Source organism: Zingiber officinale, chromosome 5A (assembly GCF_018446385.1).
Source record: "Zingiber officinale cultivar Zhangliang chromosome 5A, Zo_v1.1, whole genome shotgun sequence".
NCBI lineage: Eukaryota > Viridiplantae > Streptophyta > Magnoliopsida > Zingiberales > Zingiberaceae > Zingiber > Zingiber officinale.
Window position 1 is genome coordinate 79,075,746 of NC_055994.1, and position 18,833 is coordinate 79,094,578.

The 18,833-nt window shown below is 36.4% G+C and overlaps 1 protein-coding gene across 1 annotated transcript; it reads left to right on the forward strand.

The window, feature by feature from the left end:
* Positions 1-839: 839 nt before the first annotated feature.
* On the forward strand, positions 840-1,325 carry LOC121979682 (E3 ubiquitin-protein ligase RHA2A-like). Its single transcript, XM_042531671.1, has one exon. It carries the CDS (start codon positions 840-842, stop codon positions 1,323-1,325), a length of 486 nt encoding a protein of 161 aa, XP_042387605.1.
* The last annotated feature ends 17,508 nt before the right edge of the window (positions 1,326-18,833 follow it).

An 18,833-nucleotide genomic window follows, 5' to 3' on the forward strand; every position in this document is an offset into this window, starting at 1 on the left:
CCGTGGGGAAAAAAACCTTTTCCATTCCTAACTATTTAGATGGCCAATTATATATTAATCTTATAATTTATCCCTTTTTTCAGACTTTAGAGACGAACTAGAAACTGATGATAAAAGACAGAGCATAATTATTTTTTATTAATATATATATATATAATATTAATTAATTTTTAATAGATATAAAATATTTCATTGAATTGGATTATTGGATAACCTTCTCATGCAAAAAAAAAAAAAAAAATTATTATATTAGGGTAAAATGTGATTTATCAGTCCGTGTTTACGATGCTGCCATTTACATATATCTTGAGGGTTGAATTGACTAATATAAGACAAAATTATTATCATACTAAAATGAATCTCGATAAAGTAAGAAAATATAACTTTTCAATTCTTCCAAAAAATGATTATAAGACTGAGAGTATACGAAACCCGGATTCTATCGTTTTTACTGTTCTCGTGTCCTTTTATCGATCGGACAGATCAAATTACATCTCAAGGATGTCTTGCATATCACGAGGATATTACACACATCTTAAGGATACTATGATGCCTTAAGATGTAATTTGATCCGTCTGATTGACAGAGGATACAAGGACAAAAAAATTTAGGGACAGAAGATTTGAACTGATTTTTACCGCCCTAGATAACTTTCCAACTATATATAAATATTAAAAAAAAATCAGTGTTTTATCGGACTCAAAAACAAATTAATAAATAAATAAAACTCATGCTCGCCTTTATGTAGACTGTCCCTGCCCCACCTTCTGTTCGCTTTTAATAAAACAAACAAAAAGAGAGAAAAAAAAAATAAAGAGGAAGAAAAGAAAGAAGAATCGATGGGTCTCTCGAACTATCTCCACGACGTCTCCGGCGACTCTCTCCCCCTCCTCCTCCTCGCCGCCGCGGCTGCCTCCATCGCCTACCTCCGCTCCTTTCTCCTACGCTTCCTCCCCCTGTCCTCCTCCCACGCCGACGCCGAAGACAGCGATCCCTCCTCGCTCGGATCCGGCCTCGCCGGCCTCGTCGTCCTCTCCGACCGCCTCGCCGCAGACCGCGCCTTCCCCTTCCTTCTCTCCTCCCGTGGCGAGGCCGAAGCCCCGCGCCCGCTGTGCGCGGTCTGCCTCTGCGACCTCTCCGACGGCGACAGCGTCCGCCGCCTCCCCTGCCGCCACGTCTTCCACCGCGAGTGCCTCGACGGCTGGCTCGGCCAGCTCAACCTCTCCTGCCCGCTCTGCCGCCTCCAGCTCGCTGTGCCGGAGCTCCGCGCCGCCACGGACCGCCGGATCGGAGCCGAGCTCGTCGCCTGGTTCTCCCACCGCTGATCCGATCGGACGGTGAGAATCGATCAAAGATGACGAAAAAGGCGATCTTTTCTAATCGATAATACACCTAAAAAACTCCTTTTTCTTTTTTTTTTCTTGTGTATTTTTCGGTTTTTAAAAAATATCTGTGGAAGAGATTTTGAATCATGGATAATATAATTTAGCTTCTTATTTCGATAAATGTGTGTTTAAATAGCAATTTTTAACGCCTTTTTAAATTTTATTAATAACTAGAACGCCTTTAAAAGATGATAATTATTTTAAAAGTAAATAAGATATCTTAATTATTAAATTCAGAGCCGTTTGTTAAATAAGAGTTGTACAATATATAATATATATTTTGTATTTAGTTTGTTAATGTTCGTGAGTCAAAATTATGGATTATATTTGTAAATAAGTTCTTTAAAAAATTATAATATTAAATTTATTAGTTAATACAATAATATTAAAAATATTAAATAAATAAATAATTAAATAAAATGAATCTAACTCAAATTAAGTTTTAACTAAAGTTGGAGTTAACAATTGTAGCAAAAAGGTGAATACGTTCGTCTCCAGCGCCTCCGTCAACTCGTCCCAAGACTGAGAAGGTAAATCACGAACGGCTACTAGCCTTTGAAATAGTGACTAGCACATAAGGGAGGTATTTACCTCGACTTTGTCGAGATTCGAACCTTAGACTTTATTATGACAACATCTCATGCGCTAGCCACTAGACTCATCCAAGGGGACTAAAAAAAGTTGGAGTTAACAAAAACAAAGTGCAAAGGGACAGCTTATCATTAATGGGCCTATTTGACTAGTAATGGACCATTACTTAAGCCCATTTAGCTCTCCGTAACATCCGCTTGATATTGGGCCGTTAGCCGAGCTTATATGACGGCGCGCGGCTGCTCCGGCGAGCAACTTGCGATGCGAGCGATGCCGTCGGACGAAGAACAGGCTGTGAAGCCGACGAGGTGAGGATAGAGGTGGAGGCGAAATCAAGGGCGCCCGGAAACATCGTCGGTGGTAAGGGCCATTCGACACTGCCGATTTGAATTGAGCTTCTGCTGGAGTTTGCTGTAATAGCTTGGATAGTCTCAGTGACGGAGGAAAGAGTTGATTTTTTTTTTTTGGTCACTAGGAGGAAGAAAGCACAACTATTGAATGCGAGTAGGGTAACATTTATGACCTTCTACATAGAAGATATCGCTTGAAGGTTTCAATCACAATTTTTTATGTTCGGTGAGAGTGATGTCTGTCTACTAGGTAAATTATTGCAGCATTGAGTGGTTTTAATGGCATCTCCAATGGTTAGAGTTCTACAAAAGCTTTTTTTAAATCGCAAAAGATTAGGCCTTTCCATGAAAACAGAATTTAAATGGTCAACAGATTGCTTGCTCTTCCTTGAGCAAGCAGTCTGCCCACGCATTTAGGTTTGTATAATAGGTCATCAAGCCTTTTTTTTTCTGAATGAAAGTCACCATGCTTATATGTGGTTATTTTCTTAGAAGAGGTTTCAACTTCAGTTTTCTGATCAGAGCTTTGTCGGATCCAGAAAGTCTTTCATAAATGACGGATCTTTTCTCTATTTTCCTCATCATCAGCATTCTCTTCTTCTGTTTCATGCAAGAAATCCCAAGTGAGGATGAGGGCTCAGTAACAAGATGTGGCAGCAGTGAGAATCTCCTGATAATTTTCCCTTTCCAGTCCTGTGGGCTGCATGGTTTTGAGCTTTCTTGTCAGGAAAACTGTGTCGTCCTCAGCTTTCCATCTAATGAAGGGCTAGTAGTAAGGAGAATCAGCTACTATGATCAATTGCTTTCTTTCTACAACCCTTATGGGTGCCTCTCCATAAGGCTTCTACATCTTAAGCTCTCAACTTCACCCCTCCATCTTTTTGGAGATGCAACTTATGGATATGTCCCTACATCTGGGAGTTTATGGTCTCATAGTCTCATCGACTGTTCACCAGATGCATCCATCGATGCTGTAATTTTCTTCCTATCCCATGTTTAAGCAACATTCCTGGCTATCATTATTTGGATAGTACTGAATTTTCTTTGGTACAATTATCATCATTTTCTTGTGAAGTAATCACAACATCAAACTTTCTGCTTACTGATGGTGACTTGGGAGGCATCATTTAAGCATGGGATCTACTAAATTATAGAAATTGCCTCAGATTATAGGTTTAATGAAACAAGCAATATCATTGATTGTACAATCAATCCTTCAGATAGTAGTGGAACTCACAGAGGTCAGCAGAACAAATCCATCAGAGTACCATTTCTTTTTGTTGGATGTTATCTGAGAAATTCTCTTTAGTCCATTGTTGTAACATATTCCTTTTTATACACTATACCTCTGCAGTTTACTATATGTCTCTCTCCTTGGTCCCATTCCCTCATCCCTTTTCTGGTTCACTCTGTGCACCAAGTTTCTCTTTCAGGGCTGTCTCAAGGTTCCATGAGGAAAAAAAGGTTTTTAATATTTTTTTTAAAATAAAATTTCCAAAAATTAGGTTCACGAAAGTTTAATATTTTTTATTCTCATCAAATTGTTTATTTCTTCTAATTACACGTTTTTCATGAAATTTTAGTTCTATATTCATTTTATTTGCAATCTCTTTGGCAGAAATCACTGCAGATATGAATCCATTTTCTCTATAATCATTAAAAAAAAGAAACAAGACCTTTTAACTGATTTAATTCAATAGCAATGTGAATATCTTTATATTGTAAAAATTTACTAACAGTATTAACCGCAAATAATATATCATACCAAATAATCATACCTAATAAAAATTTAAAATTTTCAAACTCATATGTTGCTAAAGAATTTGCTCCATTTTTTGTTTTAGGATCATCACTAGTTGCTGCAAGTTTATATAAAGCTTCTCTTATTTATGGAGCTTGATATTTTATTGCTTTAACGCTTTCAAGATGACTTTCCCAACGTGTTTGTGATAATAGTTTAAGAGTTAAATTAGAAACATGGTCTTGTAAAATTTTTCATCTTTTTGTAGAAGAAGAAAATAATGAGTAAATACGTTGTAAATAAAATGAAGACTATGACAACCACATGATATATAAAAAACTCTAGAATTTATATCTAACAATCTCTTTTGTACGCCTTGTTGTTTACCTTTCATATTAGCCCCATTATCATATCCTTGTCCTCTTATGTCATTTACATCCAGTTCAATTTTTATTATATTAATAAGCGTATCAAAAAGACCTTTTCCTAATGTATCATCTACTTTTAAAAATTCTATAAAATATTTTTCTAGTTTTGATTGGACTTGTTGAAGTATCTACACATCTTAATATAAGAGACATTTGTTTTGATGACTTACATCGAGAGTATAATCAAGTATAACTGAAAAGTATTTTGCTTCTTTTATTTTTTTAATTATAATATTGTTTACTTCTTTTCTTAATATATTTATTAACTCATTTTGTATATTATGACCAAGATAATGATTATGAATTTTACCATTTTGAATACGTTTAAAGTGTTCTTGCATTAGATGATCAAATTCTGCAATTATTTCAATTAACCTAAAAAATTTCCATTACTATCTTGATAAATTTTCTCATCTGTACCACGAAATGTCAAATTATTTTTTTGCAAGGTTTTTAACTATAGCAATAATTCTTATTAATACATTCTTCCAATGTTCTTTTTCTTTATTTATTTTTTCTTGTAAATTTTGATTAAGGGTTTTATTTTTAAGTAATCTCATTTCAATATCAAACCAAATATTTATATTTATAATATATTCATAGCTTGTTTCATGACTTTTAAGCTTGACACTGAGATTTTTCCAATCTCAACATCCTTCATTTGCTAATTGAATTGTAATTGATTTTTGACTAAATAATTTACAAAAAAATTAAAATATTTTATCTAATTCTTTTGAATATATTAACCATATTTTATCATGTTTTCCTCCATTTGACAATTTTCGAATGTAATAAATCATAGAAAAATGTCTACAATTTTCATCATTTAGAAAAGAAATATTGATTTCTCTAATTGGACCCTTTTCAATTAATAAATCTATTAAATTTGTATTTATACTTTTTCATTGTGTTGGATCATATATATTTTAAATAATAGTTTCATCAATATTATTAAAAAAATTATCTTCGTGATCTATTAAGTCCTTTTTCTTCTTCTGAATTATAATTATTTTTTTCATTAATATTAATATTTGATGAATTCGATTTGTAATGATTAGAAAATTCTTGATAGATTTCTTTTTCTTCTACAGTATTATCTTCTTGTGAAAATTCAATTAGTTTTTTATTTAAATTTTTAATTGTATTATTTTTTTGAGTTTTGATTTTGATTATTAATAATAAATCAATCAAGTGCACCTTTTTGAGATTAAATAAATTTTTCTATTTTTTTTTACATACGTTTTATATATCTAGAATCATATTTTTTCAAAGACATATTTATATTAAAATAATAAAAAATAAAATAAAATAGAAGTTTCTACTATTTTATTAAAAAAAAATTACTTTGAATTAAATCAACAATAAAACCTGATTTACGCCATGTAATTTTAATTTGATGATATTTCAAACTTCGACTATTACCTGCAAAAATATAATAAGAAAATATAAAATATTAAATTTGATTTGAATTGATTAATTTATGTAGTTTATAATAAACTGCACTTAACAAGTATATAATAAATCAAATAAGTGCACTTAAAGAGTATTAAAAATTATAAATCATATTTTATGATTTTTTTAAGTGAATAAATCAGGTTTGTTGTGATAGTAATTTATTTGCATCGAAAAAAAGAAAAAATGGGGAAAAAAATTCATACAATTGCTAATAATCTATTTTTTCGACGATATTTGGGTCCATTTCATCCATAATTTATTTATACAGACCAATAAAGAATATGTCAAAAAAGAATAAAAGATCGAAAAAAAATTTTACCGGGCGAGCGAGGAAGGTGAAGGACGTCTTCTGAGATTGAGAGAATCACCGACAAGGTGACGAGGGACAAAAAAATACGGAGGATGAGATTTGAGAGAACAAGTGAGAATATAATATGGGAAGAAGAATGTTAGGAAATAAAATAAAATTCCTGGGTGATAGCTGTTGTTGCAGTGGGGCCGGCAAGAGGGGGGTGAATTACCTGAAAAATTTAAAGTATACCCTCCTCAAGACTTTCAACTTAAAAATGCAACACTAATAAAATAAAAAACAGAAATAAAAGAGGAGACAAAATTTTAACTCGGTTACAACCAAGACGATTGTTAATCTAAGGCGGTCAAAGAGCTCTACTAGGATATCTCCTTCACTGTAGGCGGAGAAGTCTTTGTATACACTTAGAACGCTCAGAGGTTGCTAGGAATGATTACAGAGTTGATTGCTTGAATGAATGATTATTTCCTATCTCCAGGGGCCTTTATATAGCTCTTGGAAAGTCTATCCCGAGGGTCCAGGTAGCCTCCAACAAGGTTCAAGGCGCCTCTAACCAAGTCAAGCGGATAAAACTCTATCCGCGCACAAACGATCGAGTTGACCAGCTTGGAGGTGCCTCAAGTAGTGTTGAAGGCGCCTCCATTGTTGAAGGCGCCTTCAACACTTGTTGGAGGCGCCTTGAGCAGTGAGGTCAGCTCACTTCGTCTTCTTTTCTTCTTCTGAAGCTCCGATCGCTTAGGCGATTTCGACCAACCGAAATAGGGCTCACCCGAACCCAATTCTCGGCCTTCTCCTCGAGTAGACTTTCGTCCCAGCTTTACGTCCCTCGAACGTCGCACACGTTCTTCTCGCCCACCGGTGTACTCTTCCGCAGCTCTCTCGTCCTTCGGACGCACCGAGCCCGTCGGCTCTCTTCCCGTGTCGTCGTTCTCGCTAGCTGCGTCTTCCGTTCGACTTCCTGCGCTCCTAAGTTTCTGCACACTTAGACACATGGATCAAATAACAACAGGACCTAACCTAACTTGGTTGATCACATCAAAATAACCACGGGGTCCAACAATCTTCCCCTTTTTGATGTGCATCAACCCAAGTTCAAGTTAGGGTATAAAAACAAATAGTAATTTTAAGGAAATTACTAACTAACAGTTTACGCATAAGAATTGCAATAAAAATTTGCAACACAAAAAAAATTTAAAATTCTCAATTTTCCTAGATTTTCCTAGACTTGTACCTAACTCTCCCCCTTCGATCACAGCAAAAATCGGGGCACAAAATATTGTCAAAATAAATTCTAAGTTACTTAGTAGAGATGTGAAAAATCTCTAAGTCTTTCGAAAAATTTCTAAGTCAAAGTTTAATATTTAAATCATTTAAAACAAGTTTTAAAAGATTTCTAAGTCTTTTGAGAAATTTTCTAAGTCTTTCGAACAATTTCTAAGTAAAAATTTAATATTTAAATCATTTAAAAAAATTTAGTCTTTTTAATTTCAGAAATATGTTTTAAAAAAAAACTTTTCAAAGCATTATTCCATTTTTATTTTAACGCTTTTACCATAAAGTTAATTAAACATTTCGTTTCTATATTTGGCTTCCAGGCAGTGGCGAGGCACTAGGCCTTCTTGGTTATTGGAGCAACAACCACTTTCTAGTCAAAGCCGCATAAGGAAACTCATTGTTTAATTTTCTCTCTTAAAGCCTTTAATTTTGAAAATAATCAGTCTAACACGGATTTTGGAACCCAATAGAGATTCCTTCCTACAGGGTTATTTAAAAACTTAGGGAGTATCTAACTTTTGGGCACTTTTCTAAGTTGACCCTGATGTTTTCTAATATACCAATTCAATTTTTCATAAATTCTAATTTTTGATTTTGGAAATTTATTTAAGCATGCATTATTTTTTTAATTTTTGAACTTCAATTTTTAATTTTTCATTTTCTGATTTTAGATTGTCGTACATCTCAAGTGGACATGTCTTTGCTAATTTCATTTTCAATTCGGTATTTTCTTTTTCTAATTTTACTAGATCTTTCGTAAATAATTTGATAAATTGAAATGACTGAGTAGGAGTGAGATCACGTACCTTACTTACCTTAAGCGGTGATGCTCCCCCTTCGTCGCAACTTTCTTCTTCTTCTGATGTTCGTCCCCCTTCATCTATGCTCATCTCTGAGCTTGAGTCATCTTCGAAGAGATGGTTGACCATTAGTGCTAATCCCGAGAAGACTTCGCCTTCTGATTCGGAGGATGAAGAATCATCCCAAGTGACCTTCAGACTCTTGCGTGTAGAGGACGTCGATCTTTGAGGCTTTTCCTTGTGCCTTTTCTTCAACTTGGGGTAGTCATCCTTGATGTGTCCTTCCTCGTTACAGTTGTAGCATCGGACCGTCCTTCTGTTGCGTTGATATTTCCTTGACTGCGATTTAAACTTATTAGTTTTAACGAACTTATTTAATTTTCTTACCAGAAGAGCCGCTTCAGTTTCGTCGATCAACGCTTCGGAGTCGGGATCGTCCTTTTCGGCTTGTAGGACAATGTTGAGGTTCGACTTTTCTACTTGTTGAGGCTCTGCAAGTCGAGACTTGTGAAGTTCGAAGGTAGAAAATAAAATTTCTAAACTACTTACCTCAAAGTCCTTAGAGATGTAGTAAACATCTACTAAGGAAGCTCACTCTGGAGTCCTTGGGAAGGCGTTGAGTGCATACCGGATGAAATCTCGATTTGTTACCGATTCATCGAGATTTGTCAGTTGCGTTATTAGCTCCTTGATTCTCGCTTGGAGTTGTGCTACCTTCTCGCCGGTGTTCATTCGGAGATTCGTCAGCTGAGTCCGGAGAATGTCACAGCTTGCTAGCTTTGCTTCTGAGGTGCCTTTGTGGAGCTCCAAGAATTTATCCCAGAGGTCTTTGGGGGAGTTGTAGCTTCCGATCCGACTTACCTCCTAGGACGGCAGAACACTGAGCAGGTGAAATTCTGTCTTTCCGTTGGCTACGAAATTGGCTTGCTCCTTCTTCGTCCAGTTGCATTCTTCTTTGTCTTTTGGCGTTGTATATCCATATTTCATTACTAAAAGAATATCGAATTTAGTTTTAAAAAATACCTCCATTTTGCGTTTCCACGTAGCGAAGTTTCCGTCAAACTTCGGGGGATGAATGTTCGCTTCGGCCATCGTCTTGATCTTTGTGCTTCAATTGGCGGTTAGTCCTTCTGAGGCGGTTGGGCTCTGATACCACTTATTGTTGCAGCGGGGCCGACAAGAGGGGGGTGAATTGCCTAAAAAATTTAAAGTATACCCTCCTCAATACTTTCAACTCAAAAATGCAACACTAATAAAATAAAAAGCAGAAATAAAAGAGGAGACAGAATTTTAACTTGGTTACAACCAAGACGGTTGTTAATCCAAGGCGGTCAAACAGCTCTACTAGAATATCTCCTTCACTGTAGGCGGAGAAGCCTTTTTATACACTTAGAAGGCTCAGAGGTTGCTAGGAATGATTACAGAGTTGATTGCTTGAATGAATGATTATTTCCTAGCTCCAGGGGCTTTATATAGCTCCTGGAAAGTCTATCCCGAGGGTCCAAGGCGCCTCCAACCAAGTCAAGCGGATAAAACTCTATCCACGCACAAACGGTCGAGTTGACCAGCTTGGAGGTGCCTCAAGTAGTGTTGAAGGCGCTTCCATTGTTGAAGGCGCCTTCAACACTTGTTGGAGGCGCCTTGAGCAGTGAGGTCAGCTCACTTCGTCTTCTTTTCTTCTTCCGAAGCTCCGATCGCTTGGGTGATTTCGACCAACCGAAATAAGGCTCACCCGAACTCAATTCTCGGCCTTCTCCTCGAGTAGACTTCCGTCCCGGCTTTACGTCCCTCGAACGTCGCACACGTTCTTCTCGCCCACCGGTGTACTCTTACACAGCTCTCTCATCCTTCAGACGCACCGAGCCCGTCGGCTCTCTTCCCGTGCCGTCGTTCTCGCTAGTTGCGTCCTCCACTCTACTTCTTGCGCTTCTAAGTTCCTGCACATTTAGACACATGGATCAAATAACAACAGGACCTAATCTAACTTGGTTGATCACATCAAAATAACCACGAGGTCCAACAATAGCTTTATATAGAATTGTAAGAGAATATAATAATTTAATTAATATATAATTAAGTAAAGTACTGTTATCATTGGAATGTATGTTGTTGATTGTTGCCCACAGAAAATGAAGAGTTTTACTTAAAATCCAATAGCTGTACTTGTCCAGATTTAAATTTTAAGTATTAAATTTATTTAAAATTTTTTTAATACTAACGGACCCTAATTTTATTGGGGTCCTAGGCATAGGCCTTAATGGTCTATGCCTTAAGCCGGGCTTGTTCTCTTCCTTCCATATACCCCAAAACAACTTGATTTTCTTTTTTTTCACATCAACTCAGAATATTTGGGTCAAATTTCACCTCTTATGATCATATTTTCTTTTGGCAGTTTTCATGGTGTTGCAAAGAATTTGACCATTGGCCAACTGTGGTTACCTTTTCTGTTATACTGTATGTACACTATCATTACTATGTTTTTGTAACACCCATGAAATTTTAAGATAAGTATATGGATAGTATTTTCTTTAGAGCATGAAAGTAAGAGGAATCAAAAAGAAATAATAGAAATAAAAAGGATAAGAGAAAAGGGAAGATAGAAACAAAACAAAAAAAGAATAAGAAGAGGTGAGGCCAACTGTGGTTACCTTTTCTGTTATACTGTATGTACACTATCATTACTATGTTTTTGTAACACCCACGAAATTTTAAGATAAGTATATGGATAGTATTTTCTTTAGAGCATGAAAGTAAGAGGAATCAAAAAGAAATAATAGAAATAAAAAGGATAAGAGAAAAGGGAAGATAGAAACAAAAAAAAAAGAATAAGAAGAGGTGAGGTCAAGGATTGAACCTTGAACCTCCCACAAATAATGAAGATAAATTGATGTATGATAACCACTAGGATAATGAATAATACATGGATAGGAAGGAATGAAAAATTTATTTAAAGGAGAAGAGAAAATAAAAGAAAACTAAGAAAAGAGCAAGAGAAAACCAATTGACTTACCTCCTCTTCCTCTTGGTTAAGAGAAGAAGCAAGCAAAAGGTGAATTGCCTTCCTCTTCTCTCTCCCTTCTCATTTTCGTGGGAATTAAAGTGAAGTAAAGGGGGGGGGGATGAATGGGGACAAGAATCCTTCCCATGTTGAATAAAAGGGATTAGAGGAGAAAAGAGAAAGAGAAATTCTAAAATTTTCTTCTTCCTCATCCTCCTTCCTTTCTCCACCGAGAACTAGAACCCTCCTCCCTCATCTCCAAAAGCCAAGTTTAGGTTTTCTCTCTAAGGGAAAACAAATACTAGCAAGGAGTCTCAAGGTCTACCTCATACAAGAAGAAGAAAAACAAAAAGGGAGATAAGGAAGAGAAACTTCTCCTCCCTCCTCACAAGGGTACCACTTCCTTAAGGATCGACAAGCGAAAACTATGTAAGTTTCCCCTCACCTGTGGTACAATAGCTCATGTGGTTTTCATGAAGATAGATTGCTTAAAAACCTAGGGTTGCTTCATGGAGATTTCGGCCAAGACAAAAAGAAGGATCTAAGGAATTTTAAGACCTAACTAGATATGCTCATCATATTTCTTGTGACATGTATCTTATGGTAGGAGGTTAACCTAATGTTTCTATGCTAGAATGTTTAGTTAGAACTTAAATTCATGATCCTAGACTCTCGGCCAAACATGAACAAAAGAACTAGGTAAGCTTAAGACTCAAACTAAACATGTTCCCCTTTGTGTTGGTTGCTACTCGGAAAGCCTAGAGGTTCCACTGTACAAAAATTTTGTACAAAGGTCTGAACCTTTTCCTAGCTACCATGTGTTCTTTTAAATTAAATTTTGGATCGCCTGCGGAACTTAACACGTTTGATCCAAAACTTAATCTATTTGTTCTTTTAGGTTTTGACTTGGATCTCCTGCGGAACTTAACACGTTCGACCCAAATCACCTTAAGTTATTAATTCCATTAAATATTAATTTCTATAACTGGTTTCCAGTACTGAAGTGGCGAGGAACATGACCTTCTTGGATATGGGAGCAACCACCACCGACTAGACAAAACCTTTTATAGAAATCTAATATTTAATTTCTTAAAATAACTTTAGGTTAACCGAAAAGAACAATCAAATCACAAGGAAAAATAAAACAAAAGAACATAACTCCGAAAAATATATTCGAAATACTAGAACATAAGCCTCTTGTATTTGGTATTATTTCCATAAATAACTAGTATGATGCGGAAAAGGAAAAACTACTAGTTATACCTTCTAGAAAGACCTCTTGATCTTCTACCGTATTCCTCTTCTAACCTCGGACGTTGTGTGGGCAACGATCTTCCGAGATGAGAAACCACCAACCACCTTCTTCTCCTCCAAGCTAGGTTCGGCGACAATAAGGAAGCTTCACCAAGGAAGAAGATCAAAACACTAACCAAGCTCCAAGAGATGCTAGCTTTCTCTCCTTCTTCTTCTTCTTCTCCAAGTAGTATCTGGCCACCACAAGAGCTCCAAGGGGAGAGAGAGGTTCGGCCACCACAAGAGGAAGAGAGGGAGAGGATGATGATGGTCGGCCACACCAAGGAACAAAAGAGGGAGAGAAATAATAGAGGTTGTATCTCATGAAGGCACCCTCACCCCTTCTTTTATATTCCTTGGCCTAGGCAAATTAGGAAATTTAATTACAATAAAATTTCCTTAATTTCCTTGACATGATTTAATTGAGAAAAATAAAATAAAATTTCCAATTAAAACAATATTGGTCGGCCACATCAAAAGAAATAAATTAGACAAGTTTTAATCAACAAATTAAAACTTCCTAATTTGTTTTCGGAAATTTTAAAAATAAAATTTCTCTTCAAAAATCTCTTCATGGTTGATAAAAAGAAATTTCTATAATTTTAATTTAACAACATGTGAATAATTTTTAAAGAGAAAATAAAATATCTCACCAATCTACAAATAAGGAAAGAGATCTAATCTCTTTCTTTAATCTTTTGTAGATCTTTTACAAGAGAGATATTTTAATTTTAATTCTCTTTAATAAATTATATCTTCCACATAATAAAAATTAAAATTAAAATCCTTTTTAATTTAATATGGCCGGCCCCTCTAGCTTGGGTTCAAGCTAGGGCCGGCCACACTAATTTATGCTTAGGTCGGCCCTATCTTGGTTCCCAAGCTAGCTTGGCCGGCCCCTATTAGGTGGGTATAGAAAGTGGGTATATGTGGGTATAGAACTCTATAAATAAGAGGCTACGATAGGGACCGAGAGGAGGAATTGGTTTTGGTCTCCCGATAAAATTAAGCATCCTGTGTTCGCCCCGAACACACAACTTAATTTTATCAATAATAATTCATTCCACTAGAGAACTATTATTGAACTACCGCACCAATCCCAAATTACATTTTTGGGCTCCTTCTTATTATGAGCGTGTTAGTCTCCCTGTGTTTAAGATATCGAATGTCCACTAATTAAGTGAGTTACTGACAACTCATTTAATTAATATCTTAGTCCAAGAGTAGTACCACTCAACCTTATCATCATGTCGGACTAAGTCCACCTGCAGGGTTTAACATGACAATCCTTATGAGCTCCTCTTGAGGACATTATCAACCTAGTATCTCTAGGACACAGTTTCCTTCTATAATCAACAACACACACTATAAGTGATACCATTTCCCAACTTATCGGGTTTATTGATTCATCGAACTACATCTCACCCATTGATAAATTAAAGAAATAAATATCAAATATATGTGCTTGTTATTATATTAGGATTAAGAGCACACACTTTCATAATAACCGAGATCTTTGTTTCTTTATAAAGTCAGTATAAAAGAAACGACCTCAAATGGTCCTACTCATTACACTCTAAGTGTACTAGTGTAATTATACAGTCAAGATAAACTGATACCTAATTACACTACGACCTTCTAATGATTTGTTCCTTTCCATTTTGGTCGTGAGCTACTGTTTATAATTTATAAGGTACTGATAACATCATCTTCTGCATGTGACACCACATACTATGTTATCTACAGTATAAATTAATTGAACAACTACAACTAAATGTAGACAATTTGACCAAATGTGATTCTTTATTCATAATGAATGTTTACAAAGCTTAGGCTTTCAGTATACACTCCAACACTTTGTTCTTATGATATGTACCCTATGGTGTTGTTAACATTTTCTCCTACTTGTATGTTGATTAGAACTTCATTTTCATGCTCATGAACATTCGGCCATGGTAGATCTAAGAGCCTAAAAGAGTTTTAAACCTAAAACTAAGCATGCCGTGATTTCCCTAAGATAAGATATGAGGCTAATATGATATGCCCATGTTTATATGATGATTTGAACTCTATTCCATGCTTATGAAGATTCGGCCATGTTAAGATTTGAGGCCTAGGAAAGTTTAAAACAAGTCTAAGATGCTCATGACCTTCTTGATGAAATGATATGAAACTAACTTGATGTTCTTATGCTTGTTGGTTGCATAGAAATTTGGTTACATGCTCTATAACTTTCGGCCACACAAGGTTTTAAGACGTAGGATGCTTAGAACTTAAACTAAGTTTGCTCATGTTGTTCCTTGTAATAAATGCCATGCAATTTGTGTAGGGTTTCCATGTTTTTTTATGTCACATGAAAACTAGTCTATGTCTTACATGTTTTGGCCACCATTAGTTTAAGGGCTTAGAGAACTTAGAACCCAACTTAGATATGCTCATGATGTTTCTTGTAATAAATGCTATGAAAGTTGTTGATGGTTTCCATGCTCTTATGCCACTAGAAACCTAGTTTCCATGCCTAACAAGTTTCGGCCACCTTAGATTTAAGGGCTTAGGAAGTTTGGAACTTAAACTAAATGTGCTTATGATGTTCCTCATGATATGTGTTATGATATTGATTTAAGGTTCAACACTTTCATGCTACTTGTAACCTAGAATCATGCTTGCTAGGGTTCGGCCATGATAAGGTTAAAAGCTTAGAGAACTTAGAACCCAAACTAAACATGCTTAAATTGTTCCTTATGATATATGATATGACATTAGTTAGGGGTTTACATGTTTGTATGTTGCTTATAACCTAATTTGATGCTTGATGAGTTTCGACCATGATATAAATAAAAGACCTAGGAAGCTTAGAACCCAAACTAAACATGCTCAAGGTGTTCCTTATGATATTTGATAAGATAATGGTTTAGGGTTCACATGCTTTTATGTTGCTTGCTAACCTAGGCTACAACTACATGTTTCGGCCACTACATGATATTAGGGTTAGAGACCTAATTATGATTTCCCATGTGCCTCTCATGCAATGCTTTATGATATGATAAGAATATGTCATGCTGCTATACTCATTTATGTATGCTTATGACCTATGCATGATGATGTGCTATGTGCCCAAATTTATGATATGCTATGTGCCCAAATTTATGATATGCTATGTGCCCAAGTTTATGATATGCTATGTGCCCAAGTTCATGATGTGTTGTGTGCCCAATTATGCATGTGATCATGATGTGCTGTGTGCCCAAATTCATGATGTGCTATGTGCCCAATTACACATGCTTTATGTTATGCCTAAGAGTTGTTTCCCTATCAGTTGGGACTAGGAGCACTCTTCATGATATGAATATGACATGAATGATAGGTTAAGAATTATAATATGTATGACATGCTACTTTACTTTTAAGGCTTGTACCAAGGGTGGGCTCCATAAGCGCCCCGGGGTCGATGGACTAAGAAACGGGCTTCGTTAGGGATGGGTTCCTAAGTGCCCCTAGGTCGATGGACTAAGAAACGGACCTAGTATGTATGCCTTGTAGGGTTCAAGACTTGCTACCTTGGACCTACATAGGACGCGCGCATTTATGTATGTGGTACAAGCCGGGGCCCCCCCTTATGTTGAGATTATGTTTAAGTATGTATATTATAAGTTTTTCAAAAGACATGTTGCATATGTTTTCATAATACATGTTTAGAAATTTACCTTGCATATACCTTATGATTGTGCCATGATATTTATGATGATGATATGATATGTCAGGGTGTATTTGATGATCATGTTATGTTATGTCATGATATTTTACGATTATGTTACGATATGTCATGATATGCTGCATGATATGATGAATTTGCCTCCATGCATTATGTCTTGTAATTTTGATATGCTATACGTTTTTTTTTTTGTGAGTAGGAAAGGAACTTACTGAGCCATGAGTGCTCACAGCTTACTTTCTTGTACCACAGATAAAGGCAAGGAATGGATGGACTAGGGGAGCAGCAGGAGGGGCTAGAAGGATGTGTGTGGTAGTGACTTGGCTAAAGGAGAAAGACCTGCTTTTAGTTTGATAAGAACCATACCTAGTTTATGTTACTGCTTTATGACTCCATGACATTTAAATTATGTGTTTGGGTATTATGACTTAAAAATCATGTTAGGTATGCTATGTGGTTTTATATGTCCAGGTGATTAGTCATGGTGATTTTAAAGAAAAGAAAAGTTTTTAATTTCTATAAATAAGACTTCCGCTGTAGTAAGTAGTTATGTATGTTAAAGTAACCCCCGTCGCCTTAGCAGGAGGGGCGGGGTGTTACAGTTTTCGTTAGGATCTATAGAGAAAAAAAAATTAAAAAACATAACGGAAATTGATCCCTCCAAAGATACATGTGAATGCAAAACTACTCTTGCAGCTACTCTAGCGAATAGGATTGTTACCTTTGATGCATGAACAACTCTTACAAGACTGCTAGTCCGATCTGAGCGCGATTAGAATATTTGTGCCTCTATGGTATCCACACGAACATATTCTTCGTTCATCCCACAAAATCAGAAATTTAGAGAGTCTCACACACCTTTTCTTTCTTGCTAGAGATGGCTATTTAAGGTGACAATCCAATAAGAAACTAATTCTTTCCTTCTTGCTAACTCTTCACCTTCTTGCCCTCTTTAAAGAGATGACTATTTAAGGTGGCAATAAAGAAATGACTATTTAAGGTGAAGATCAAAAAGAAAACCTAATCATTAGGGTTTCTTGTAGTGAGCTTTTTAGTTGGGTTGGGCTTAAAAGAAAGAACAAGAATATTGGATTAACTCATTAAACCAATAAACCTTTAAGATCTAATTGGATTAACCCATTAATCCAAAAAATCCGAAACCCAATTAGATTAGCTTATTAATCCAATAAGCTTAAGGTTTGAAACATAAAATAAACCTCTCTAAATCAACATACTCTCTATGTGTGACCCATTAAGTTTTCGTAACGTTGACAGTGTTTCTAAAACTATTTTAGATACACAAGCAATGAGTAATGTCTAGCAATGCATCATTGCTACCCAAGTAAAAAGAATGTCGAGATCCGACTTAGCCTTTCTGTGACCATTATCTCGTATAACTCATTCTTTTTGTCCTTGATATTTAGATTGATTCATGAGGTATAAGTTGTGTCATCCTCTTATTAATCTATATGTTTCTTAATCTCTAAGTAGATTCCCTTAATCAAATAAGTTTTGTTGGTGCAATATCCCTCAGGTCAAGGTTGACCTGGTTGACCAAACTTGAGTCTTGGTTTGGATTTCAATGTTTGACAATACAAGACTTCGATGATATGGACAAGTGCAGGTGCAGTTGTTCATTTGGGGAGATTGTTTGGAGCAATTCCCCTCTGATCAGGATCTGATCAGGTTGATTGAAGACAGGCAGAAGAGAAAGTCCTGGTGAGTGAAGCCAGGCAGAATGAAAGTCCTGGTGAGCGAAGCCAGGCAGAATGAAAACTCTGGTGTGTGAAGCCAGGTGAAAGTCCTAGTGAGTGAAGCTATGTGAAAGTCCTGGTGAGTGAAGCCAGGCAGAAGAGAAACCCTAGTGAGTGAAGCTAGGCAGAATGGAAGTCCTGGTGAGTGAAGCCAGGCATGGGGGGAAATCCAGATGGGTCGAGGTTGACCAGACATCTGGTGAAAGTCCAAGTAGGTCAAAGGATTGACTGGATACTTGGCACGGAGAAATCCAGATGGGTCAAGGTTGACCAGACATCTGGTGAAAGTCCAAATACATCAAGGGAGTGACCGGATACTTGGCATAATGAAGAAAAGTCCAAGTGAGTCAAAGGAATTGACCGGACACTTGGTGAGGGAGTCCTAGCAGGTCAAGGGTGACCGAATGCTAGGCATGATGAACCAACAGGTCATGGATTGACCGGATGTTGGTTTGGGGGCTTTGAGACTTGGTTTTGGGCAAAAACTAGAATCTGGATCAATCAGCCGATCGATTGGCTGGAGCCCAATCGATCGGCCGATCGATTGGGGTGTCCCCGCGAGAAGCCTTTATCCCAATCGATCAGTGGATCGATTGGGAGGAAGTCGCGAGCACACAGAAGCTTGCTGGATCGATCAGTGGATCGATCCAGAGGTGCATTTTGTCGCGATAAGCCCTGGATCGATCAGCCAATCGATCCAGGCAAATTCCCAGAGCACAGAGGCGCTCTTGATCGATCCATT

Coding starts and splice junctions, on each gene's coding strand:
- LOC121979682 (XM_042531671.1), top strand. CDS start 840: ATGGGTCTCTCGAACTATCTCCACGACGTCTCCGGCGACTCTCTCCCC.